Source organism: Bos taurus, chromosome X, assembly GCF_002263795.3.
Source record: "Bos taurus isolate L1 Dominette 01449 registration number 42190680 breed Hereford chromosome X, ARS-UCD2.0, whole genome shotgun sequence".
Classification (NCBI taxonomy): Eukaryota; Metazoa; Chordata; class Mammalia; order Artiodactyla; family Bovidae; genus Bos; species Bos taurus.
Window position 1 is genome coordinate 79,494,903 of NC_037357.1, and position 25,160 is coordinate 79,520,062.

The 25,160-nt window shown below is 50.6% G+C and overlaps 1 protein-coding gene across 13 annotated transcripts; it reads right to left on the reverse strand.

The window, feature by feature from the left end:
- Nucleotides 1-39: 39 nt before the first annotated feature.
- Nucleotides 40-22,513, reverse strand: MED12 (mediator complex subunit 12). Of its 13 annotated transcripts, none has more exons than XM_024988028.2 (46): nt 22,210-22,513; nt 21,577-21,681; nt 21,178-21,369; nt 20,885-21,041; nt 19,533-19,714; nt 19,235-19,345; nt 18,854-19,108; nt 18,338-18,484; nt 18,080-18,179; nt 17,813-17,949; nt 17,317-17,448; nt 16,850-16,976; nt 16,159-16,388; nt 15,551-15,631; nt 15,240-15,410; nt 14,893-15,037; nt 14,676-14,726; nt 14,231-14,349; nt 13,896-14,039; nt 13,299-13,462; nt 12,964-13,095; nt 12,316-12,543; nt 11,995-12,139; nt 11,708-11,828; nt 11,249-11,350; nt 11,035-11,148; nt 10,611-10,786; nt 10,251-10,430; nt 9,123-9,194; nt 8,544-8,677; nt 8,214-8,375; nt 7,868-7,979; nt 7,610-7,699; nt 7,066-7,175; nt 6,703-6,838; nt 6,304-6,465; nt 4,966-5,340; nt 4,597-4,747; nt 4,245-4,441; nt 4,003-4,077; nt 3,856-3,910; nt 3,693-3,780; nt 1,745-1,967; nt 798-929; nt 545-626; nt 40-319 (listed from the first exon to the last, which is right to left on the reverse strand). In XM_024988028.2, exons 1-46 carry the CDS (start codon nt 22,306-22,308, stop codon nt 276-278), a joined length of 6,447 nt encoding a protein of 2,148 aa, XP_024843796.1. In that variant the 5' UTR covers nt 22,309-22,513; the 3' UTR covers nt 40-275. The 13 variants fall into 13 exon arrangements, with proteins under 13 accessions (XP_024843796.1, XP_005228076.1, XP_059739400.1 ...); XM_005228019.5 differs by having other exon boundaries at nt 4,236-4,441; XM_059883417.1 differs by having other exon boundaries at nt 4,966-5,427.
- Nucleotides 22,514-25,160: the final 2,647 nt, after the last annotated feature.

The window sequence follows — 25,160 nt, forward strand, 5'->3', positions numbered from 1 at the left end:
CCAAGAGCCCACCCTTCCAGGACACGCAGATTCACACACTTTCTTTGCAAAGAAGCTCTGTGTATTGGGTGCAACAGCTCTGGGGTCTCTATATAAATAATATACAAAACCCAACAGCTCAATGCCTCACATTAACAAAAATACTAAAAACTCATTAAAAATGGAGCCTAAGGGAAGAGCCCCAACCACTACTGGTGCTAGCCCAGGAAGAGGACTGGGAATTAAGAGGAAATGGTGGGGCCACATCCAGTGTACAAGCAGTTCCTCCAGGTGGCTCAGTAGCGTCCAAATATGTTGGTACTGGGCTGTGGCTGGGTGTCTGTGAAAAACCAGAGACTATCAGGAATGGGCAGCTGAGCAGGGGCGAGGGTCTGCAAGAGGAGAGCCACTCAGGCACCAAGGGAAAGGGGTAGAAGGCAATGCTTCCCCCCACAAGCTGGGCTTGAAGCAATCACCTCAGCCACTTTGACCTCTACCCTCCCCCCTCCCCCTCCCCCCCTAGTTATTCTGCGGAGGCACTCCTTGGGCAGGAAGGCAGGCTTACTAGAGAGCTGTTGTTGGAGCTGCCGGACCAAAGCTGCTGTCTGTTGTTGTTGCTGTGTCTGCTGAAGCCCCTGGCGCTGGAACTGAGGTGAAAACAGGACATGGAAGATGGAACTTGAATGTTCCCCATCCTTCTCCATCCTCACGTCCCCACCCATCTGTAGAGGGCCTGGGCTTGCCTCCTGCCTCTCCCTAGCTGCACATGCTGCCGCCCCAGTGGGGGCGGGGGGCAGGGGCTGGAATCCAGCAGCTACCTGGGGCTGGGACTGGGGCTGGGGCTGAGGAGGAGCCGCCTGCTGCTGCTGCTGCTGGTGTGCTTGTTGCTGCTGCTGTTGCTGCTGCTGCTGCTGTTGCTGCTGTTGCTGCTGCTGCTGCTGTTGCTGCTGCTGCCATGAAGACAGAAGAGATCCATGTAAGGAGAGCAAGGGGCTGAACCTCAGTGGTGGAGGGACAGGGAGAGCAGAGGAAGCACAGGGAACTCTGGGTCTGCTGCCTTCCCTGCTCAGGGAGCTGCAGAGAAAATCTAATCTGGAGCACCCAGCAGATGACCCCCAACTCTCTCCAACCGGGACCCCTGGAAAAGTGGGGAGGGAAGGAACTAGCTTCTCAAGGCCCCACTACATGCCAACTCCCCTGCGGGTACTTAAGGTACTTGCACTGCCTCATTCTATCTTTTTGTCTTTTTTTTAAATCTATTTAATTAAAGGATAATTGCTTTATAATATTTGTTTGATTTCTGCCATACATCAACATGAATTAGCCATAGGTGTACATATGTCCCCTCCCTCTTGAACTTCCCTTCCACCCCCTTCCCACCCCTCTAGGTTGTCACAGAGCACCAGGTTTGAGCTCCATGAGTCATACAGCAAATTTCCACTGGCTCTAATTTTACATGTGGTAATGTATGTTTTTCAGTGCTACTCTCTCAATTCATCCCACCCTCTCAATCCCTCTGCTTGTGTCCACAAGTTTATTCTCCATGCCTGCATCTCTACTGCTGCCCTGAAAAAAGGTTCATCAGTATCATCTTTCTAGATTCCACATATACGCATTAATATATGACATTTGTTTTTCTCTTTCTGACTTACTTCACTCTATATAATAGGAGAACCACCCAGAAGAGCCTGTGCCTCTCCTTGCCCTCTTCCTCTCCTCCTCCTCCTAGGTCTCCCAGGTCCCAGATGAAATCCCAGGGCCTTACCCGCAGGATCTGCTGCTGCTGCTGCCGGATATGGTACTGTTGCTGCTGCTGCTGCTGCTGCTGCTGCTGCTGCTGCTGCTGTTGCTGTTGCTGCTGTTGCTGCTGCTGCTGCTGCTGTTCAGGCAGGATGGAAGCCGACCGGATGCCAGCCTGGACACCCTGGGGGCCCAGTGGGGTCATGGTGCCTATCATGGGTGTTTGCTGCAGTGTCTGGTGGGAAAACCTACAAAGACAAGGAGAGGCAGAGATCAAGGCATGGGCTGTGGGGGGAGAGGGGCAGATGAGCCCCAGGTCTCTGACCCCAAAGAAATACCAACAGGCCATTTCATTCACTTCTGTCACCAACTAGAAGAGCCTTTTTGGCTTGTGACAGATTACTAAGTTGGGGAATGAGAAGCAAAGACAACCCCCTACTTTAGTGTCTCCTAACCTTCATGGTTAGGGATTTTTCAATTCTGTTGTAGCTGTTTTTCTCTTATGAAGATGAAACACAGCCTGAGCATAGGCTAGCTATTCTATAAACACTCACTAAGGTTGTTCAGCTTATTACCATTGTCAGGGTCTTGAAGACTGCTGAGTTCTATTGCTCCTTACACTTTCCTGACCCCAATCGGTACTTCACCTCAACAGGCTACTGGCTGGGTCCTTGTCTCAAGTCTTCTGTCACCTTCCCTTTGCATCCTCTCCACGTGGTGGTGGTTTAGTCGCTAAGTCATGTCCGGCTCTTGTGACCCCATGGACAGTAGCCTGCCAGGCTCTTCTGTCCATGGGATTCTCTAGGCAGGAATACCGGAGTGGGTTGCCATTTCCTTCTCCAGGGGATCTTCCCAACCCAGGAATCAAACCCAGGTCTCCTGCATTGGCAGGCAGATTCTTCACCAACTGAGCTATAAGGGAAGCCCATCCTCTCCACGAGACCCATGTTAATTTCTCAACATGCCCAAATCATCACATCATTTTCCTGACCAAGAGTGCTTTCAGATTGTGTCTCAACCCCATGCCAAGCATTCCAAGCTCTCTCTCAACCTGTCCACTCCCAACCTATCCCTACTCCTTCCCTGTCACGAATCTTAAATTCCAGCCAAGCTCTTCTCCTGCCTGTCCTCCCAGCCACCCTACATGTCTTTGTTAATGCTATGTCCTCTACCTGGGATCCCCCTCCTTTTCCTCCTCCACGCAAATCCAAATCACAGCTATCCTTCAAAGGCCAACTCAGGTCTGACCTCCTTCATGAAACTTTCTCTGATGATTCAGGCCCACAATAATATCATCCCCCACTTTTCCTGAATTCCCGTTTTATTTTACAGCACCCAACTGCACAGCTGATTGTATCTTTCATTACCACATTCTCTAAGTACTTTTCTGAATAAGTCTCTTCTTCCCAGCTAGAGTAAAAATTCTATGTGGTGAAGGACTTTGGATTTTTTTCCAATAGTTTTCCTCACCCTACCTGGTCCTAGCACAGTGCTGGCCACACAGTGGGCACTTAATCAGTACCTCTAAGTAAGGGACTTTTCTTCCGGTCCACCCCCACAGTGTTCTCAACCCTAAGCTGCAGAACCTCAAGACATGATTACAATGTCTTTAGTAAGGCCTAACTGACATTCAGTAAGATGGGAGGATGTGTTCGCTGGTCCACTTCAGCATTAAACTGCTCTAATGGTAGCTAGATGACTCCTTCCCACACACTGCATCTATGAACTCCAGGTCTTTCCTTCTCATAAGCATATAAGTGATTTATCCTCTTTGGTTCTCAAAGAAACTTTGGGAAGCAAGCATGAGAGTACTGGCCACCAGTGCCCCTTCCAGCTCTGGCATTTTGTGTTGACAGGCCAGGTATGTGCTCTTGATGCCTCCAAAAGTTCTGACTAGTCTCACCACATCCAGGCCCAGGTTTTCCCAAATTGAAAGCCTCAGTGTCTCCGCCATGCCTGGCTCACTTGGGTACCTTTGAGTGGAGGTCAGCCCATGTCCGTAGGTTGGGGCCTGCTGGTGCACATAGCCACTGGGCCGCTGCTGCAGGTGGCGAGTAGGATCTACAAGAGTAGGATTGGTAGAAGGGTGGGTGCTCTGGTAAGGCTGGCTGGAGTAGCTGGGGGGCACCATGGTACCTGCAGGGCCTGTGTGTTGCTGCAATCCCACATGAGAAACATAAGGAGTATAGCCCTGGAGGGGAGGAGGAGAGAGGGTGTCAGAGCCAGGGGTGTGCAGACCAGCGTGCCTGGAGCTCCCCAAGTCTCCCCATCTTGCACCCTTACCTGGGAGGTCTGCAAACCGTACGAAGAACTGGGAGTCATCTGATGGACAGATGACTGTCCCAACATCCCTTGACTCTGTTAGAGGGAAAAAGGAAACAAACTCAAACTCTGGAAATGCTTTCTGCTGCCTCGTTTCTTGCATCTCCCACTCTCCATGTACTTGTGAAGACCCCAAATTCCTGTGACCTTCAAAAGCCCCTCTCCCTGACGGCCCTCCCTACGGCCCCTCTCACTATCTTTGCCTGGAGCTGTTGGCGAAGGCGCTGTCCTTGGGGCACTGCAGGCTGCTGCTGTCGGTACACAGATGTCTTGTAGGAGGCAGGTTCCAGTCCCATGACACCAGTCATGGTCGTGGGCAGCACTCCAGGGTAAGGTGGGCGGGTAGGCAGCTTCTGCATCGGTAACCGCACAGGGCGGTATGGATCCACACGGGGGCCACCTGGAAAGGGGAGCCAACTGACCTCTTTAGGCTCTTTGTCCCTCCATCCCCTGCTCAGCACCCTGTGCATCCATAGCTCCTGGGAGAAGTGGCATTGCCCTTCAGATGGAAGGAATATTCGGGTCAGTCCCTCGCACCCAGTGGCTGGTACCCACCTGCTGGCAGTGGCTGGTTCTGGGTGTAGAGGCCTATGGAGCTCTGCCTGTAGCTAAGGTGGGAGATGGAGCTAGGGTTGGCATGGTGCAGGAGGTCTGGAGGCACTGTCACTCCGTAGGGGCCACTTCGGCCTGGGCCCATTCCATAGTCCTATATGAACGGCAGGGGAGGAAGGTGAGAGGGCTGGGGTCAAGTGGGAAAGGAGGGCAGAACAGGAGGTGGAGCTATGTGGCTCATTGTTTTAATTCTAAAAGTACTCCTTCCTCAAATGCCCCTAGCCCTCCCACAACCAGGATCAGGAAGAGAGTGGGGCTGGGAAAGACGTGCACAGGGATGGCATGCACGGGGATGGCAGCAGCAGTGCTCACTTCCGTCTTGGCGGCAGGCTGGCTGCGCTTCTTGCCCTTGGTGGACTTCTTCTTGCGTTCCTCAGTGCTGGGTGGAGCAGCTCCAGGTTTGTCAGTTTTGGGGGGCTCTGGAGCCTTTTTTTCAGGCTCTAGCAGGGTGGGGGCAGGGGGTTCCTCGTCTTCTGGAGGCAGTGGCAGTGGCTCCAGGTAGTAGGCGCGGGGCCGGGGCCTCAGGTGTGTGTGGTACAGCAGCAGCCGCTGCTGCTCCTCTCCACGGGCCACGCGCCGGTCCACCCGGACTGTTCCAAACCAGCCCCAAGACAGTGGCGCTGATGGCTTCAAGCCCTCAAAAAGATCCCAGGGAGAGATCTTTTGTTTGGTGGAAACCTGAAGACCCTGCTCCAGAAAATGAGAAATAGTGAGCTGCTGAAACTTGGAAAATACAACACAGACCTTGAAGGCTTGCAGGAGAGGGAAAAGTATCTGTTGGCAACAAAAGAAAAAAAAGTTCATGGGTAGATTCAGGGAAGATGGTGAGAGGAAGACAGACAGACACGGATATACACACAGGGGAGGGAGAATGAAGAGGGGACGGTAGGGAGCAGAGGGAGACAGAGACAGACACTGACAGTCAGAGGAAGACAGATATAGAAACAGGAAGGCAGAGAAAGAAAAGGCAGTGAGAGACTGAAGGGAGCCAGAGAGACAGACAGAGAAAGGGAGAGAGAGAAAAACAGGAAGAGAGAGACAGGCTGAAAGAGAGAGAGATACACAGAAAGATAGAGACAAATAAGCAGGAAAACAATGAAGAGAACGCCTATAGGAAAGGATTGGGCTTCTGATTTGGAACCCCACATCCTTATTCTCCTCTCCCTCTACTACACACAATGATTATGATTACTCAATAAATACTGCAACTCACAGAAAGAGGGGACAGAGAAAACCATGCTGAGATAGGTGGATGGGAGGAAAGAGATGCAGGGATTAAAGAGATGCGGGCCATCGGCCAGGCAGATAGGTGGGGTGCAGGCTGGGCTGGAGCAGGATGGGCTGTGGGTGGGGCAGAGGAAAGAGGTTGGGGTGCTGAGAAATGGGTGGCAGGTACAAAGGTGGTGGGGATGATGGGTAGTGGGGAGGGGTAAAAGGAGAGACCAAGGAAAGAGAATGAGATTCCCAAGACAGGGAGAAGATACTTGAGGAAAATAAGTGATTATCTCACACCCCAGGGATGGTTCTTGCTTCCTCATGGAGCCCAATGAACTTGTTGCAGCTATAAGGTTTAAAGCAGGGAGGCTCTGGCCCAAAGGGGAACAAAGGTGGGAAGCAGGAAGCAGGGGGTGGGAAGATAATGGAACGTGCCTCCTTCTTGAAGATGGAGTCGAAGCCAGCAATCTTGTTGCCCTTGGTGTCAATAAGTGAGCCCTGCGGCTCACACGTGATCACATCTCGAGTCGGCTTGGGCAGTGGCAGCAGCTGGTAAACTTTCTCCAGACTATCCGACTGGCGTTCCGCCAACTCTTTCTGCAGGCACAAGAAGATGGGACAAGAGTTTCAGAACACAGGAAACAAGGAATGGGACCTCTCAGGGGCCAGCACAGAAGCTGGCCCGAAGAAAACCCTCAGTAAATCCTCACTAAACAAGTAACAAAGAAGACACAGATGTGTGAGGGAAGGGTAGAGGGGCAGGATGATGTCACTGAGGCTGGACTCCCTCAAGGAAGAGGGAGGAGGCCTCTAGGCCTCGCTCCCTCCGCTCACCCGCAGCTTCTTCACCAGGTTCATGTAGGCACGTTTGTTTTCCTCCATGCTGCCCTGGGAGATGCTGGACATGTCTGCAGCTAGGGTCCCATTGATTAGCACGCTTAGCATGTCCAGGACAGTGGTGAAGAGCTCGCTATAGCAGGAAACCAGGGAGAAAACCAGAGGAGAAAGAGTTTCAGACAGAGATGGCCGGCTTGGACATGAGCAGGGAGCAGGCACCCAAACCGTGTGAGAAACCCCAGACCCTGGACCTCAGAGCCCAAAGTGTCAGCCACATCTACTGCCAGGGTCATGCACCTGGTTTGGGGGAGGGGCTCCTCTTGGGGGCGAAAGTGGAGGGAGGGGAGGGGGATGCTTTACTTGTTGGACTGCATGTCGACAGTGCCGCTGATGATGATCTCCAGGAGGAGCACAGCCCACTCCGTGGTCTGCTGGGTGCTGCGCTGCACTGTGTCAAACATGCCCCCCACCTGCCAGGGCCACATCAAGTCAGTCAGATGGCTCAGGGGCGGAGGCCAGCCTTTGGAAGCTCAGATTAGAACCTGGGCTACATGATCTCAGGCCAACGACTTAATTCTCGACCTCTCTGGGCCTTGGTTTCCTTACTTATGTAATGATGAAGTTAGACCAAAGGATGTCCAGGATCTCATTGAACACTCCACAATAGGTGTCTAGGGCTTCTCAGGCCCAGCCAAAATCTACAATACTGAGGCAGGGTCCCTGCAAGGATACAGTCTCCTTAACCACTTCCAGGTCCCACGTCCTTTAGGAGAGATGGGTTAATACGTGAAGATCCAGGCGAACCTGGGCCCTCATCTGCATCCTCGCCTCCCCAGGCTGGGGCTTCTTTGTCTGCGGTCCTAGCTCCACCCCTTTCCTCCTTCTTCCCGGCTCCCTCTCTCACCAGGTTGAGCCGCAGTTTGAGTGCCTCATGCATTAGCTGCTTTGGTTTGCAATCGTCTAAATACTGGTCATCTCTCCAATTAGTCACAATCTAAGACAGAAACAAGTACAACACACAGCTCAGGGATTTCGTCGTGTCCATGCCAAAGCACCCAGGGTGTTCTTGTCAGAAAATACTGAAGATTAAGAGTACATAAGTAGCCTCTTGGCTGCATCCTCCTCTGCCCTCCTGCCTAGCTCCAGGCCGAAAGACCCATACCTGGTGGACCTGGCTGTAGAGCGAGGTAAGGAGTCCCTCACGCTGCTCATCCTGCCCCTTCAGACATGTCAGCACCAGGGATAAGAAGGGCTGCTGGCTCAACAGGGACATGCTAGAGACGGGACAAGAAAAAGAGCAGGACCAGGTCAGGCGACTTCCAACTTCATTCCTCCAAGCCCCCGACTCTACTCTTTTAACATGTAGCCTCTTGTTTGACCATCTTTCTTCTCCTCCAATTGTACCTTTTTCTGATTTTGACCCTCACCTCTTTGACCCAACTTCTCTTCCTCCCTGGGCCTCCTCTCCATTCCACTCCGCAATCCCAGCCCCACAACAGCCACTTTACCTCTTTTGCTTTTGTCGATCACGTTCTTTGCGGGAAGAGGAGTCCAGGTGCTGGCCGTTCTCCAATTCTTCCCCAGCAGCCTTTAACACATGCCCCTGGACTGAGGTGGGCAGTTTGGCAATGAGAGGAGCCACTAGCCATACACCCGAGCGTTCTAGAGAGCTGGAGAGATGGCACGCGCAGGGTTACAGAGGAGCCAGGCAAGGCTGGAACAATCCCTCCTCTCTTTTCTAGATGGACATGCCTGACATCTCTGGGCAGCTGAAATCATTTACACTACTGGAAGAGAAAACTCAAAAGGGGATGGGTCCTAACACATTTCTATTCAACCTGAGCACAGGCTTGGTCTTGCTGCTGCTGGGCATGTTGCTTGCAGCATTTCCAGAAGATGACCCTGTCTCTGCAGACTGTTGGAAAACCTCGATTGTGGCCTTGGCGATGTTCTCTAAGAGGGAGTTCATCTCCTAAGGAGGATGAAAGGCACAGGGGAGGTAAATAGGTTAGCTGGTGGCAAAGGCAAAGAGATAGTAGGAGAGATAGGAGATGAAGACAGAGGAAGGCACCTGTGGAGGCTGATGGGAGGGTAGGAACACAACTCTGTTGGGCATCATGCCCTCCACCACCTTGCAGTACTTCTCCAGTGCCCCACTGTCTTCTCCTTTACATACCCCCTTACAGCTGTGGCCACAGAAACAGCCTCTACTACCACAGCTGTGAACCTTCCCCACAGCTCAGAGCCCCAACACTCTCAACCCATGTCCCTTATCATCGGTTCCACACATCCGCCATCTTCCCATCCTCTCTTATCTCCAGAACCCAAAGAGAGAACCTAGGCTCCTCTATGGCAGCCCCCTTCTCTGACACATATTGTTGGAAGTGAGCATGAGAGAGGGTCTGGGAACCACTCACATTGTTAGGGGTCTGCTTGATCATGAGCTGCAGTTCCAATGAAGACTGGCGCATGGTCCACTGGTCCAAGTTCTGTGACAGAGACCCCATCAGCAAGCTAGTCAACATTGTGTCATCCCAGCCACTTAGTACCCTGATGCCAGCCCCTGATCTCTCACAACCTTGAATCACATATGCCTGGAGGTCTGAAAGGGCCCTTGACTTCCCCTCTTTAGGAAAGATCACACTTAAATAATCCAAAATGGCTGAAAATAAAACTATCCTATTTCAAAAGTGGTTTGGAAAAAATTTCACATCTTCCCCAGTTTCCTGCTCCAGAGCCTCACATTCCTCCGTATCAGGAAGTTCTGCTTAACGCTTAACTTAAATCTTTGATGTTGAAGTTGAAGCTCGCCACTCCTGTTTTCAAAGTCCTTTACAGACCCGAGGGCTAGTCTTAGTTAATCTCTCTGAGGCATTATCTTCTCTCAGCTGAAGAGGCCTCATTCCTTTAGGTTCTCCTCAACAGCTTTATTTTTCCACCCCCCAGTCACATGAATGTCTGCAGCAGTGTGGTGAGGCAGGAAGGGTGCAGGGAGACCTGGGCTCCTATACTGACTCTAAACTTACCAGCTGCGTGAGTTACTGAACCTCAGTCAAGTTACTTAACCTCTTCAAGCCTCAGTTTCATTGATGCTAAAACAAGGATATTCATACCTACTTCACAGGGTTGTTAAGACTAACTGAGGAAATCTACATAGAGTACTGAGCATGGTACCCAGCATGAAGCAGCCATTCAATAAGCAGTAGCTTTCCAACAGCATTACTACTCATCACTGAGCTACGACCGACATGCTAGACACATAAGACCAAAACCTAGACCTCCCAGATGCTCTGTCTCCCACTGATAAGCCAAAGCCCTACTCCAGCCACTTGTGTGCCCTCACCCAATGGTTCACTCTTGCGTCTAGACCATATTGGCTTGACTTCAAAACCCATGCTGGAGCTGTTTCTCTCACCACCTTTTGTCCATATCCTCATTCATCTTCCTACTTAATTCTCCCTCTCTTTTTCTCTCAAGGTTCCCATCATTTCACCCCAGGTTCAGGCCCCACCACTTCCTCCAAGACCCTCGTCACCTTGGCCTACCTGGAGAATACGCTTAATGCGTTGCCGCTGTGGGTTTTCCCCATCCTCGTTGTCCAGCAGCCGATGTGGGTAGCAGATAAGCTGCATGAGGCGCTGGGCCTGGGCACTGCTCAACACTGGGTCTTGCAGGTCATTGCTGTCCTCACACAGCGATTTAAGGCAACGTTCTCCTACCCATTCCTGAGGAAGCCAAGAATCAGGGGACTGGGCCAACCAGTGAGGGGCTTAGGAATAAGGGGGATGGACCAGAGGTTGGTGAGGGATAAAATGTATGGCGGGGAGGTGGTGTGATCATGACAGGAAACGAGACTATATTATATAGCAGCATTTAAGAGGTCTGCGGGAGAAGGTGAGACTGACCTGCTGGCAGATGCTGCGTAGCACGTACTTGGCATAGACATCCAGACTGGCTGTCTCCACAGAGATGTTGCGGCCACCCTGCCTCCGACTGCCACTGCCACCTCCTCCTTCCTCCTCTGGAAGCTCTTCTGTTCCTCCTGTCACAGTGAAGCCCGAACCCTTCAGTTCCGCATCCCCTGCGGTTCACGGGCGGGAGATATGGAGTGCAAAGTGAGATCCCAATGCTGTGTGGAGACCTGCCCCAGAGCCACAGAAGCAGCACTCCCCAAATCCTGCCGTATGGGACAGAGACATACTTCCCTCCTTCCTATCCTCCAGAAAGGTCAGAGAGACCACCTTTAGGAGGGAGAAAGACTGTCCTTTGTAGTTTAGCTGGCGCTCCACCCTATACACACTTTTGGCACCACTCTTTCTACCCCCATACCAAGTACAAACACAGCCTTGAGAACAGCAAACACAGCTCCATCCACGATGCGGTTCTGGGAGGCAGCCAGCAGGTGGCGGTCACAGGAGGAGCGGATTCCTACAGTAGGCTTGTCTGGTGGAGAGAGCTGAAGTCAGGGGAAGCCAAAGTAGAAACAGTAGGGGTAGGGTAGCCACACTATCCTTGGCAGCCTGGCTTGGATGGAGTCACTTACTTCCATCCGATTGGCAAGGATTGAGTTGAGGTGTCTTGAAAAGGTGGAGGAGGATGCGGCAGGTAAGCCGGGCCCCTGGCTCAGAGTCCTGTTCACTGCAAGCTACAGAGAAGACACAGAGGCGGGGAAAGGATGAAGGTGGGCTATATGTGGGTTTGTGGGTGCTGAGGCACTAAAACGGTGGCTGAGGTCAGGCAAAAGGAGATAACACATTGGAGAAGAGGTGAGGGAGCCAACTGTTCTATAGTGTAGAGGGGAGAACCTGGAAGGGTCAGGAACAGGAACGACTGGGGATACAGGTGCAGGGTCAGAAACAGGCCCCTCCCAGCCTGAGGCACACAACAGAACTGGCTTCTGGTGCCACCAGGAGGCCCACAGTGAACAAGGAGAGTATGGCCATTGAGTGTGTATTGACATTGGGGGTCTAGACTTTCTAGGGGTCACAAATTGGTAGTTCACCAGCATTAAGGAGTGAAGGGATGGCCGCACAGCGAATCAGATCCTCCAGGAGCAAACACTGCCGAGCGATGAGGATGGCAACAAAAGTGGCCAGGGAGTCGTGAAAAGACAGGTCACTGACCTGGAGGAAAAAAGCAGACACACACCAGGACTCAGTGTGGAAAGAGTTCTCCTACTCTGAGTGCTGGGCCTCCATTCTGCATAAAGCTGTCCCTCCACTCTCACAGTCGCTGGGAGCAGACTCCTGCCCTGGGGACTGCCCGGTGTGCCCCCACCCCCAGTCTCACATCTACATTGCAGAGGAGGTCGTTGAAACCACAAGTGCCATTGTTAGAGGAGCAGCACAAGGCCTTAAGCACTCCCAGCCACTCTGCACTCAGTGACTTGCAATAGCCGGTCAGCTCTGCACACAGGATGGCGATGTCATTCACCCTGGGGAAAAGTACAAATGCCCTCAGCAAAAACCTTGTTCCAGCAAAACCTCAGACTCATTAACTTTTCATCGCCACCCCAGCTATAACCAAGGTTGTGGTACCTCCCGGGCAAGTCATCCCTCCCAACATCAGGCGGGAGCGTGGTGCCCATGCCTCACTCAGTACGCCCCATACCTATCCGAATCATGGTGCCCCACACAGACGTGCATAAGGGCATTGCAGACAAAGCTGTAGCGGTTAGCAGGGTTCTCACTAAGACTCTTGCCTAGCCCCGTGTAGGTGAAGGTGTGAGCGGCGGGGTTCTCTAAAGTGTCGATCATGAACTCGGGTGCCCAGCGCATGTTGGACTCTGACGGCTCCACGTTGCAGTAGATGGTGTTCTTCACCTTGGAGCAGAAGTCACTGCAGGGGTAGGGGAGAGGAGAGAGCAGTATTGAGGAAGTGCTAGTGAGCCAGAGGGATGGTCAGGAAAGAGGAGAAAAGAACAAAAAGGAGAAAATGAGGGACCAAGGGCCTTAAGGCAAGAAGAGGGGAAATGGGACAAAGCAGACCAACTGGGCGGGAGAGAAACCCAGTGAGGGTAAGGCACAGGGGCCCCAGGAGGCAGGGAGGAGGAGCGTGGGCCCTGCAGGCGTGGGCTGGAAGCAAGGCTGATGAGGAAGGAGGCCCACTCTGGGGACCAAGAACACTTAGAGGACACTGTCCCCAAATGACCCTGCAGACACAGCAGGGTGGTAGGCTGTGCTCTGCTCCTGAGTTGGGTGATAGCGAGGAGATGGGATGAGGTCCCACTCTCTACCCCTTACCTTCTACCTCTCTTACCTGAAGAGTTCCCCAAATTTGCTCTTTAAATGGCTACAGGAGGTGTACAGATCATAGAGATATGCAAGGATACAGCGTTCTGCAGAGGAACCATCAGATCGGTTCATCCCATGCTTAACTACGCCACACAGCCTGTCGAGAAGGGACAAGGTCGCACCTGGAGCAATGGCGGGTCTGGGCGCCAAGATTCCTGTCCCTCCGCAATGTTCTGTCCCCTCCCTACCAGGAAGGCATGCAATTCTGCATTGCAAGAGCCTTATGTGTTCTCTGCAAGTCATTTCCAACGGCCTTCACCAGGGCCCCGTGGGTTTTGGTTATTCTGAAGCTCCACTTACCCCTCAAAGACCTGTGCCATCTGGTCCTGGTTGAGGATGAGGCAGGCATGATAGTGGCGCAGGACAGCCACGATGCACAGGCACAGGCTGGTGGTGTAGCTGCCCACCAGATCTGAGGATTTGAGAAGCAGTTCGGCCTCGACTACACTCAGTTCATTCAGCAGCTAGCAGAGTGAGTGGGGGTTGAGAAACAAGAAGAGGCCTCAAATGTTATACATCATTCCTTTTCCTGTGAGAAAACTGGAGCCCTTTCCTGCTAGAGATGCCTCAGCCTGGAAGGACTCCAGTGGCATATTCCACTGCCCTTTATTCTATTAACAACAAGCCACATAAATGATCTACCCAGTGTCCAGGATATAATCCTATGAAGTCCACAGTGGAAGGACAGTCTGTGCCCAGTGCTCTAATCCATCTCTCAGGCCTCCCCAGGGAGTACTTGAGTCTCTATTCCTGCTGGCTTAGCTCATGGGCCACTCCCCTGACACTAGCCTTTTGGTCCCTCCAAATAACATGGGACACTGGCTTGAGCCTCTGCTCTTGTCCTTGTGACCCTGTACTGCACAAACGCCCTCTCCTTCATCTCCCCAACTCCCCCACCTGAATGGCAAAGTCGATGAGGCCACTGATGCTGAGTGAATATTCCATGAGGTCGAAGATAAACTGCACATGCTGCACCAGAGGCAAGTGGTATGACATGCCAAGGGCAAAGCTCGTGATCTGCTCCAGAACATTCCGGGAGACCTAATAAGGGCAGTGGGAGTGAGATGGGAGTGGAGAGAGGTGAGAAGAACCAGGGCAGCAGGAAAGGATGATGGGGAAAAGGGGTGAGAACAGGAGGCTTAGCCTGCCTGGGGGAGAAAAAAGATAAGGAGAGAAGGAAAACAGGACAAGGAGGCCAGAATGTGGGAAGGGGGCTGGACTTAGGCCCACACCTGAGCCGTGACCTGATGTTGGTCATAATGTGAAAGGTGCTGGAACTTAGCAAAGATATCCTCGGCAGTGGGAAAAGCTTCAGGTCGGTTTCGTCGCCGCTTCTGTCCATCCTCCCCACCTGAGGGGACAGTTGAAAGGGACGAGTCAGGACAGGGAAGATAACCAGGCAACTGGGGGTGGGGGGGTATGGAGAGAAGGCTATGGTGGGGAGGGAAAGGGGAAGGAAGGGAGGGAGGGAGGGAGGAAGGGAAGGAAGGAAGAGGGAAGACGGGAAGGGAGGGTCAAGGAAGGGGTGGGGGAGGGATGAAGGGAAGGGAACAGTGAAGCAAAGGTTTGGAGGACCACAGACTATGTGGACCTTAGAGGAGTACGTACAGGGAAGTGCTAGGTTGAGGGAGGGAAGGGAGAGGGAGGGCGGGTAGTATGGGGCTTACTGTGAGGTACCTAAGAATGTCAGGTCTCCAGGATTCAGAGGCACAATAGGAGCAAGCTGGTCTGCAGAGGGGGGGAATGAGGGGGGAAGTTTCAAAAGGACTAGAGCTCTCAGGAGACTCCAAGAGACAGGACATTGGGACATGACTGGGAGTTCCCTATGCTGGGGAAGGGAAGACTGACTAAGGTGCTCTTTGGGGGAGATCTATTTCAGGTGCCTCAAACCCACCAGTTTCTGCTGTCCCCTTGCGGTTCAGAACCTTCAGGATATCCTTGGTAATTTTCTTGATGGCATGGCGGGCATCATCTCGCTGCTTTCCCACCCCAAACAGTACGACCAACCGCTGGTTGCACTCATGGCTGCATGACTCCTCCTGCATCCCAGCAGCACCATCAGACTCCAGCAGGGATCACTCTCCCTCCTCTCAAAAGCATGCTCCATGCCCCTCAGCACCCCAGCACTCCAACCCTTCCCAGCATACCACACCCTTAAGAACAGCTCCAACCCCTCGGCAAAGTCCTTGGACAGAAACCTGGGCTCAGAACAGAGGGTCGGAAGGTGTTGGCGAACGGTACCTGGGGGATGGGAAAGTGTGTGGCATACTGCACATGCCGTGGCTGGTCATAAAGAACCCCAAGGGTTCCTTCTAGCTTCTCCTTGGGTGGGGGCTTCACCTCCTTCTCAACATCTGGTTTCTCAGGGGATGGACTGCCCTTCCCCTCACAGGGCATAGTAGGGGAGAACAACTAAGAGAAAGGCGAAAGGGCAGAACGTTTAGAGGAAGACAAAAGGATTGAGGAGGGCGCATAAAGAAACTCCCCAAAGTGGCATAACGGAAGGACCTCAGGAGCTAGATGCTTCCACACCAGTATGTAACTTAACTTACTGAGAAATCAGGCTTTTCCATGTCCTCAAAGAGCACACTGGAGCTAGGGTCAATGTCCATAGACTCTGAGAGCCCTGGATCCTGAGTGTAGAGAACAGAAGTGAAGCTGCTTTAGCCCTGAGGAGCTGCTCCTCACCATCTCGAAAGGTTGACTGGAGTTGAAGAGAGGAGCCCATACTGGGAAAAGCATTGGTTCCAGATCCAAGCCTTGACTGGTCCCTTAACCTCTGCAGGCCTTGGTTTCTCTCAGCTTTAAAATGAGGATAAGGATATCTCATGGGGGTGGCGGGCAGGGGGTGGCGGGGAATTCCCTAGTGGTCCAGTGGCAAAGACTCGGCACATTTACTGCCATGGTCCCTGGTTGGGCAACTAAGATCCCACAAGCTGTGTGACACAGCCCCCGTGAAAAAAGAAAAACAATACCTCACAGGTCTGTTGTGAGAATCAAATGAAAAAAAAATAAATAACTTGAGAGTGCTTGCTAAACTGCAAAGCACTAAGCAAATCCTACCCTCCTTATTTGGTAAAGGATTCTCAGAGGACTCCTGGAGCCAGGAAGATGGGGCTGTCAAGAAGAAACAATCTAGGACAAGGAAAAGCTCACTCACCTCCAGCTTGCTGCTGCTGCTGCCCTCAGCCTCCTTGCGCTCTGGGTCATCAGCTGGGTCATCAAAGGGAGAGGGAGGCCGGGGACCAGGGGCTCCGAAGGCAAGGTCCCCTCGGGAGATGAGGGTGCAAGTGTACATGTTGTGGGAGAAAACATCATGTCGAATCAGTTCACAGAACAGCAGTACCAAGTTAAAGAATTCCACTCGCTCACTCTCACTTCGGGGGTCCGCTGGAGAGAGGGAAGGAGAAAAGATGAATTAGAGGAGCACAAAAGAGACAGGCAGAAAGAAAGAAATACACCGAAGGCATGGTGCTCCTAGGTACCTGAAGTAGACAAGAATAGGAATGACTCAAAAGAAAAAAAAAACAACAAAACCAAAGCTCTGGAGGGACAAAGTGTGGTTGGTTATCCTACCCCACCTTCTGCCCCACACACCATCTCCTAAAGGAATACAGCATCTCTGCTATTTATACGTGAAAATGCGTCAACTGCATGCTCTCATTCTTATTCTTATCTTTATTTTTCGACCCTGTTGAATTGTAAGATGATCAAAGACTAGAATTATGTCCATAAGTCATTATGCTTAGAGCTCAAGACTGAAATATATTCCAGAAGGCCCTTCACTATGCTTTCTGATGACAGGATGGCTGAGTCTAGGCAGAGGGAACCAGAGAGTGGCAGGTCCATACTCAGCATGGGAGCCTGTGTATCCAGAAACTGTAAGAGGACATCTTGGAAAATGGGAGCACTGGGAGCAGAAAGGGAGCCAGAGGCAATGGAACCCTTCTCATCTGCAGCTTCCGATTCTCCACAACGCTGTAAGATGAAAGAACAGACTATAAGATTGGGTTTCAACTATTTCTTCACTCGCCCATGTGCAATCCTTGAACTACTGACTGTTCTGCCTCCATTCCCAAGGTTTTTACTTCCACTCCCCTCCCCTGACTCCCATTTTCTTTACCATCTCCCAATTGCACCTTGGTCGCTTCTCTTAACTCTGACATGGTTCCGCTCCTTTCTACTTTTGCCTTATGTCCTCAAATTTCCCTGTACATTTTCTACCACTTCTTCACTCTCACAATTTCAACTTTGGTCCCACTACCAGCTCAATCTGGCTTCGATCCCAACTGCCACTGCCCCATGGGCTGCCCCTAACCTCAGCCTCAATCTCTGCCTGTCTCTTCTCCAGCAGCTTGGCTACCACCATCGCACGATGCCGACCAGAACGCTTGCAGCTGACAGCCCATTCACACAGTAACGATACCACTGCATCATCATCTGAGGAGATCTGGAGACCAAAGGAAGATAGGGTAAGTAAGGTAGAGTTGAGGACAAAGAAACAAGTTCCAATTTCCTAGTAACTAGACTCCATTTTTGGAGACAGTAATGGCACCCCACTCCAGTACTCTTGCCTGGAAAATCCTATGGACAGAGGAGCCTAGTAGGCTGCAGTCCATGGGGCCACACAGAGTCAGACACGACTAAAGCAACTTAGCAGCTGCAGCAGACTCCATCTTAAAATATCCTAGGCTCAGTAAGATGGGTTGTCTCTTCAGACATCCTCTGGCTTCAATGCCTCACCACACTTTCCCCTCATATATACTGTTGCTTTTGCTCTGTTTTTCACTTTTCTTCCCCTTCTTGCTTATTACCTCGTGCCCATCCTTGCTAGGCCCCAATCCAAAGATTCGATTACAGAGGGAATCAAGAGAGTTGCTGAAGTCAGAGCGTTCAAAACTATGGCTGTCCAACACCTCCAAAGTATGGAGTACTCGTCCAATGGTGAAGCCTAAGGAGGAAAAGTGGTAAAGGGGACTTAACTAGAGGCCTGGTCTACGCCAACTCTCAGATCTGTATGTCCTTACCATCCTGATCCTTTCCCCAAACATTCTTCCTATTGTCTGTCTTCTGGCACCCACCTGCAGTAGCTTCCTGGCACTTATCAAAAGACCAGCGAACCTCAACGGCCTGTCCTCGCTCCTTGATCTGTTGCTCGATCTCCCGCAACTTTGCACGGACCTGCAAAAAGGAGGGCTTTAAGGATGTAGTAAAGCATAAAGAAAAAGGCCAGGGCTTCAGGCTAAAAGAACAGTAGCAGGCACTAGGTCACTATTTCTGAACTGGTAACTTCTCACATCCCAGTCCCCTGGAGGTACCAGGCTATTGGTCAGACTTACCTGCTGAGTGAAGGCACTGTTGCCCTCTGGCATGGGCAGGTTGGAGGGGGCAATAGGCAGGTGGTCAAGTGGTGAGCCAGTCTTGATTCGACTATCAGTCAGTGAATAGTGCCAAACCAGGGCACTAGGACAACACAGCAGGATGGTCTGCCAGACAGAAATAGCTAAGTCAAACTCGGTTTCCATGGCTACCTTCTAGAAGCCCACTGTAAGACCCTACCCTTTGGCTTCTGATCCAAAGTCATTCTGAGTCCCTGGGGTGGCACCACTCCATCTCTGAGCCCCTCTCCTCATCTACCCTCCTAAAGGCTTTGGGTCTACTATTTAGGTCTGGATGGGTATTAACTGAAAAGGAACTAACACCCCATGAATGAGAAGCCAACAATTTCCAAGCAAATTCTCAGTGCCTACTTTTGGCCCCAAGTTAGAATCACTCCCATTTTCTAGGACAAGCACCTGACTCTTCTCAAGATGCCTCTTAATACTAATACTTTCATGCGACCACCCAGTACCTACCTGAAGGATACAGCTGAGGCCAAAAACTAGGGGCCGGTGCTGAGGGCACATAAGCAGGTCACTAAAGGGTGTAGAGGGTGTGCTGCTACTTGGGGGCTGAGGAGCAGGGGTGGTGGGCAGTGTGCTTGTCGACTGAGCAGACATCACATGAGATGAGTGACTGCTCACACCATCCAGCTGCAGGGCCAGTCTCCGTGTACAGAAGTAGGCGAGGCGGCGGGAGAGGTACGCAGACTGAACAAACTCTCCAGAGTACTGTGAAGACATGACAATCAAACCCCCCAGTTCTCTCCGAGGGACACAGCTCTTGTGCCTCATATCTCCTCAAATCCTCCTGAGACACCCCCCCCCCCCACACACACACCAAATCCTAGGCCTTACTCGAAGCAGCAGGGGCAGCAGCAGTTTAAGCAATTCATCCTCTCCAGGGCGGATTTTCTCAAAACACTCAAGTACCCAGGTCAGAAACTCATGTCTGTCCAGCATTCCGTCCTATGGACACCAGGGGTGGGAAGGGGATGAGTTTCAAACAGGGACTATTAGAGATGAGGCAGAGAAAGTAAATGAAAGGATGAGGAAAACCACGAGTGGGGCAAGGTGGCAGGTGGACTCTGCTCCATGTTGGCAGAGTATGAGGTCAGGCTCATTTCCATGCCACACGACACACTCTCCTTCCTACCTGAAACATGAACATGGCCAGCTTCTCGTTGTAGTCCCACTGCCGGATTGCCATCTCAACATCATGGGGCAAGGGGCCTATAGTGGAGCCACAGCCCCCACTTCCAGCAGGCCCTGGCCGGTAGTATTCAGCCATCTTTTGAAGCTGCTCCCATAAGCACTTGGTGATGATCTGAGTCCATTCTAAAAAAAGATGGGGAGATGGCTATTTTACAATGTCCCTCTGCTTAGAACACCTTCTGTCTCCCACCTCCACTCCCAGTCACCATGTTTCTAAATCCTATTCATCCCCATATAGGCTCTAGTCAAATGCCACCTTCAACAACAGGTCCTACTGTATAGCACAAGGAACTACATTCGATATTCTATAATAAGCTATAACGGAAAAGAATACAAATAAGAATGTAGATAAACACACACACACACACATGTATAACTGAATCACTTTGGTGTACACTAGAAACTAACACAACAGTATAAATCTACTATACTTCAACAAAATAAATTAAAACAAAACAAAAACAAATATCACCTTCCTAAAGCCTTTCCAGGTATCCCCAAAAGAAAATAACCTTTATGTTCACAGAATTCTCAAAGAAACTTCTGCCTCCATTTTTTTAATATTACATAATATTATTTATTTATTTTTGGCTGCTCTGGGTCTTCATTGCTGCACACAGGCTTCTCTAGTTGTGTAAGTGGGGCTAGTCTCTAGTTGTGGAGTATAGGCTTCTCGTTGTAGTGGCTTCTCTTGTAGAGCACAGGCTCTAGGGTGTGCAGGCTTCAGTAGTTGGGGCACATGGGCTCCAGAGCACAGGCTCAATAGTTGTGGCTCACAGACTTAGCTGCTCCAAGGCATGTGGGATCTTCCCAGATCAGGGATCGAACCCATGTCTCCTGCACTGGCAGGTGGATTCTTTACCACTGAGCCACCAAGGAAGCCCCTGCCTCCATTTTTGACATTATGTTTCTATATTTAATTATGGGATTTATACAGTGGCCTTAGCATCCCTACTAGACTATAAGCATCCTAAGTGTAGGGATTAGGTAGTGATTATCTTTATAGCCCAGTACCCACTCCAGTGTTCTTGCCTGGAGAATCCCAGGGATGGCGGAGCCTGGTGGGCTGCCATCTATGGGGTCGCACAGAGTCGGACACGACTGAAGCGACTTAGCAGCAGCAGCAGCACACATACAGTAGATACTCAAGACACTTGATGTTTACTAACTGAGTGAATGCAAGATACAAGCAGAAGCAAGGAATATAGATGAGGAAGGAGAGTAATTTCAAGGTTTCTCCACCACTCTTTGAAGTGATCAGTGGAAGGATCCCTGGTATTAGGAGTTACTCACCTGTGAAGGGGTCAATATGTCTCTTCTTAACCTTGGTCTCTGAGATTGCTGCATAGTAGGCACAGGTCATCTTAATGAGCCAGGCGGCCCGCATCACAGGCACTGTGTATTTGGCTAAATACCCAAACACTTCTTCCTTCTTACTGAAAATGGGGACCTGAATGGACATTGCAAACAGTGAGACTTCTCTCACCCCAGTGAGCTGACACCCGTGTACTTCAATCTGAGAATCAGAGGGTACTTGGTACTCACGTTCCCCTCTTTGGCCTGAAGAACAGGAAACAGTACCTCACCTTTTTGGCTAGTTGTGTGAGTGGCTTGGTACCAGCCAGATCAGTAAACCAAGTGTTAATGGCACTCTGGGATCGTGCAGTCACCAGCCAGAAGTTGTCCTTCTGGTTCACTTGGGGCTTCCTTCGCCCAATGTCAGGGAGGGTGTTACAACGTAACTTCTCTGTAATGATGCTGTTGAAGTTGGAACTGATCTGAGGGAAGAAAACTACACCTCAGGGTGGGAAGAAGGGGCAGAAAGGTGGCTGTGCCTTTGATGGGCAAATGCCAATGTGGTAGCATTAGGTTACAAAGGAAAACACTGCCAGTTAGGTCATCCCTTTACGTCTTCCCAGCCTAGGGCCTTTGCTCCCTCTCAGATTCTTCCAGCCTTTTCCTTCAGCCTGATGGGGTTGTCTCACCTTGGCAGGATTAAAGTTGACATTCTTGGCAGTGCCATGTTCATCCCCAGAGACAGCGGGCTGGTTATTGAAACCTTGTTTTACATTCAAGGCCGTTAATTCATCCTGAGGCAGGAAAACAACATTTTAGCTTTTTTCTTCCTTGGGGGAGATGGTGGTGGTGGTGGAAGAGGGCAGAAGAGAAGGGAACAAGGGTGGAAAAAAATAGGAAAATGATTGGGGAGTAGATAACACATTATTATTTAAAAATAATCTCATATTCATTTGGACCCCACCCTCACCCCCACAGTACTAAGATTCCCAATCCCCAGAGCTCGCTCAACAGCACTCTTCCCCTGTGAGTTTACAAGCAGCCTTAGTTCACCCAGCCGCCTCAGACAACTTTCTGAGATCTGTGTGTGTAGAGGGGGCGCCTCCAGCGTGGCCCCAACATCACTCCCGGTTCTAGCTCAGAAACCAGCCCCCACCTCCCCCAGTTCTTACTCTCCGACACCAGTCCACTTTACTCTTCCCCCTTTCGGGACTTGCGCTCCCACAGAGCCGCCCCGCCCCCGCTTCCCCGAGCCATCAGTGCTTCCTCCTATGCCGATTGCTGGCCCCTGGCCCCCTGGGAGCCCGAATTTCTGAACTCACCTCCTTCTGTTTGGGATCTTGAGGGTACACATCAGGAGGCCCCAGCCGCGGCCGCTTCAGGGGCCGGTGTTCGTAGCTCAAGATCCCGAAGGCCGCCATCTTGCTCAGCCCGTAACGACAGAGGCGCCAGCCGGGCCCGATCGCGGCGGGGGGGGGGAGTGGGGAGGGTAGGGGAGAGGGAGCCGAAAAGAGGGGCGGCGGTGGCGAGGACGGCAGCCGAGAGACTACAAGGGGCACGTTAGAAACTCCCGATCTTTGCCGGAAACTACCGAGGGAAACCGAGGGACGCCGGGAACCGTCTGACAATACCGACCGCAGCAGGGGCGGGCCCAGCCCGGCGTAGGGCGGAGCTCCGCGCCCCCGGAGCTTTTCGGCGCCCGCCGCAGGAGGTGGGTTTCACTCAGTCAAGATTCCTGCAGCGACCACCAGTCGTGTGCTGTACTGGGGATACGAACCTGCGAGGTGGGAGGCGGCCGAGGCAATGAGCTCGTACTGGAACTGGGTTCTCGGAGCCTCTCTCAGTTCTCGGCCTCGAATAAGGGCTAGATCGTCTGTAGGAACTCTTGCCTTTTTCAACCGTTTCTTCGTTTTCGCATCTGAAAAATAGGTATACTACTAACACCTCTTTTAAGGGACTGTTGCGAAGATTAGAAACTATATATGCATGAGAAAGCACGTGTTAAACCCTGAAAGGTCGGCTCTAATCCCTCAAGGTCTTTATGGTACATCACTGAGGTTCTTAACCTCTTGTGTTTCACAATCCCATTAAAATGCTGATGGAAGCTAAGGCCCTTCTTTCCAGAAAAAAATGCGCATAGAGATATACAAAATAGATACTTTCTAAGAAAAGGAGTATGTCAAGGCTGTATATTGTCACCCTGCTTATTTAACTTATATGCAGAGTACATCATGAGAAACGCTGGGCTGGAAGAAGCACAAGCTGGAGTTAAGATTGCCGGGAGAAATACCAATAACCTCACATATGCAGATGACACCACCCTTATGGCAGAAAGTGAAGAACTAAAGAGCCTCATGATGAAAGTCAAAGAGGAGAGTGAAAAAGTTGGCTTAAAGCTCAACATTCAGAAAACGAAGATCATGGCACTTCATGGCAAATAGATGGGGAAACAGTGGAAACAGTGTCTGACTTTATTTTGGGGGGCTCCAAAATCACTGCAGATGGTGATTGCAGCCATGAAATTAAGAGACGCTTACTCCTTGGAAGGAAAGTTATGACCAACCTAGACAGCATATTAAAAAGCAGAGACATTACTTTGTCAACAAAGGTCAGTCTAGTCAAGGCTATGATTTTTCCAGTAGTCATGTATGGATGTGAGAGTTGGACTATAAAGAAAGCTGAACGCTGAAGAATTGATGCTTTTGAATTGTGGTGTTGGAGAAGACTCTTGAGAGTCCTTTGGACTACAAGGAGATCCAACCAGTCCATCCTAAAGGAGATCAGTCCTGGGTGTTCTTTGGAAGGACTGATGTTGAAGCTGAAACTCCAATACTTTGGCCACCTGATGGGAAGAACTGACTCATTTGAAAAGACCCTGGTGCTGGGAAGGATTGAGGGTAGGAGGAGAAGGGGACGACAGAGGATGAGATGGTTGGATGGCATCACCGACTCAATGGACATGAGTTTGGGTAAACTCCGGGAGTTGGTGGTGGACAGCGAGGCCTGGCATGCTGCGGTTCATGGGTTCCCCAAGAGTCAGACAGGACTGAGCTGAACTGAACTGAACTGATACAGACTAGATACTTTGTAGGGAGATTCTTAGGCCCTCTCCTGAAGTTTATTCACATATCCTCTAAGGGTCCATGAACTTCAGGTTAAGAATCCTTGCTCTATCGAAGAGAGGCACCTACTAAGTGTCAGATGCTTTTCAGACATTGTCTCTAATCCACCCCCCCTCCAAAAAAAAAAAAAACAAAGTTAGGGATATTATTGTATCCATTTTGTGGTTGAGGAAGCTGATTTTCAGAGTGGAAGTTCACTTGCCCTGTGTTATATGGCTACTGAGTAACAATTGAGACTAGGCTACTGAGTAACATTTGAAACTAGGCTACTGAGTAACATTTGAGATTAGGATTTTTTTTTCTCAACTCTCTCTTCCTCTCTCTTTTTTAAGTAGTGTATCATCTCATTGCTATTCTTTTTCCCTTGCTTTTTAAAGTTGACCTGCACTATATTATATAAGTTACAGACGTATAATATAGTGATTGACAATTTTAAAGTTTAGTTATTATAAAATATTGGCTATATTCCCCATATTGTACAATATATCCTTGTAGCTCATTTTATACATAAGTTTGTGTCTCTTACTCCCTTACCCTATATTTCCCTTCTCCTTTCCCTCTCCCAGGACTTCCCTGGTGGCTCAGGTGGTAAAGCGCCTGCCTACAATGCGGGAGACCCGGTTTCAATCCCTGGGTTGGGAAGATCTCCTGGAGAAGGAAATGGCAACCCACTCCAGTATTCTTGCCTGGAAAATCCCATAGACAGAGGAACCTGGTAGGCTACAGTCCATGGGATCGCAAAGAGTCAGTACACAACCGAGTGACTTCATTTTCTTTCTTTTTTTCTTTCTTTCTTTCTTTCTTCTTTCCCTCTCCCAACTGGTAACCCCTAGTATGTTCTCTGTATCTATGAATCTGCTTCTTTTTTTAATGAGTTGAATTTATTTTTTAAATAAATAAATTGAACCAACAATTCACTAGTTGGTTGTATTTTTTGCTTTCTTTCTTTTTTGACCGTACCAAGCAGCTTGCAGGATCTTAGTTCCCCGACCAGACCAGGGATCAAACCTGTGCCCCCCTGCAGAGGAAGTCCTGAGCCCTAACCAGTGGACTGCCAGGTAATTTTCTATTGTATTTTTTTAGATTTCACATATAAATGATATTGTACTTTTTTTGACTCTTGACATTCTTTCTATAATGATATTGCCTTT

What these genes read in the sequence shown, in the direction of transcription:
- MED12 (XM_024988024.2), bottom strand. Translation starts at nt 22,308, where the DNA reads ATGGCGGCCTTCGGGATCTTGAGCTACGAACACCGGCCCCTGAAGCGG. An exon ending in GCCTCAGCTGTATCCTTCAG is followed by an intron (nt 18,485 to 18,853) that starts GTAGGTACTGGG and finishes TCTGTCTGGCAG; the next exon opens with ACCATCCTGCTGTGTTGTCC. An exon ending in CAAGGGGACAGCAGAAACTG is followed by an intron (nt 14,727 to 14,892) that starts GTGGGTTTGAGG and finishes CCCCCTCTGCAG; the next exon opens with ACCAGCTTGCTCCTATTGTG.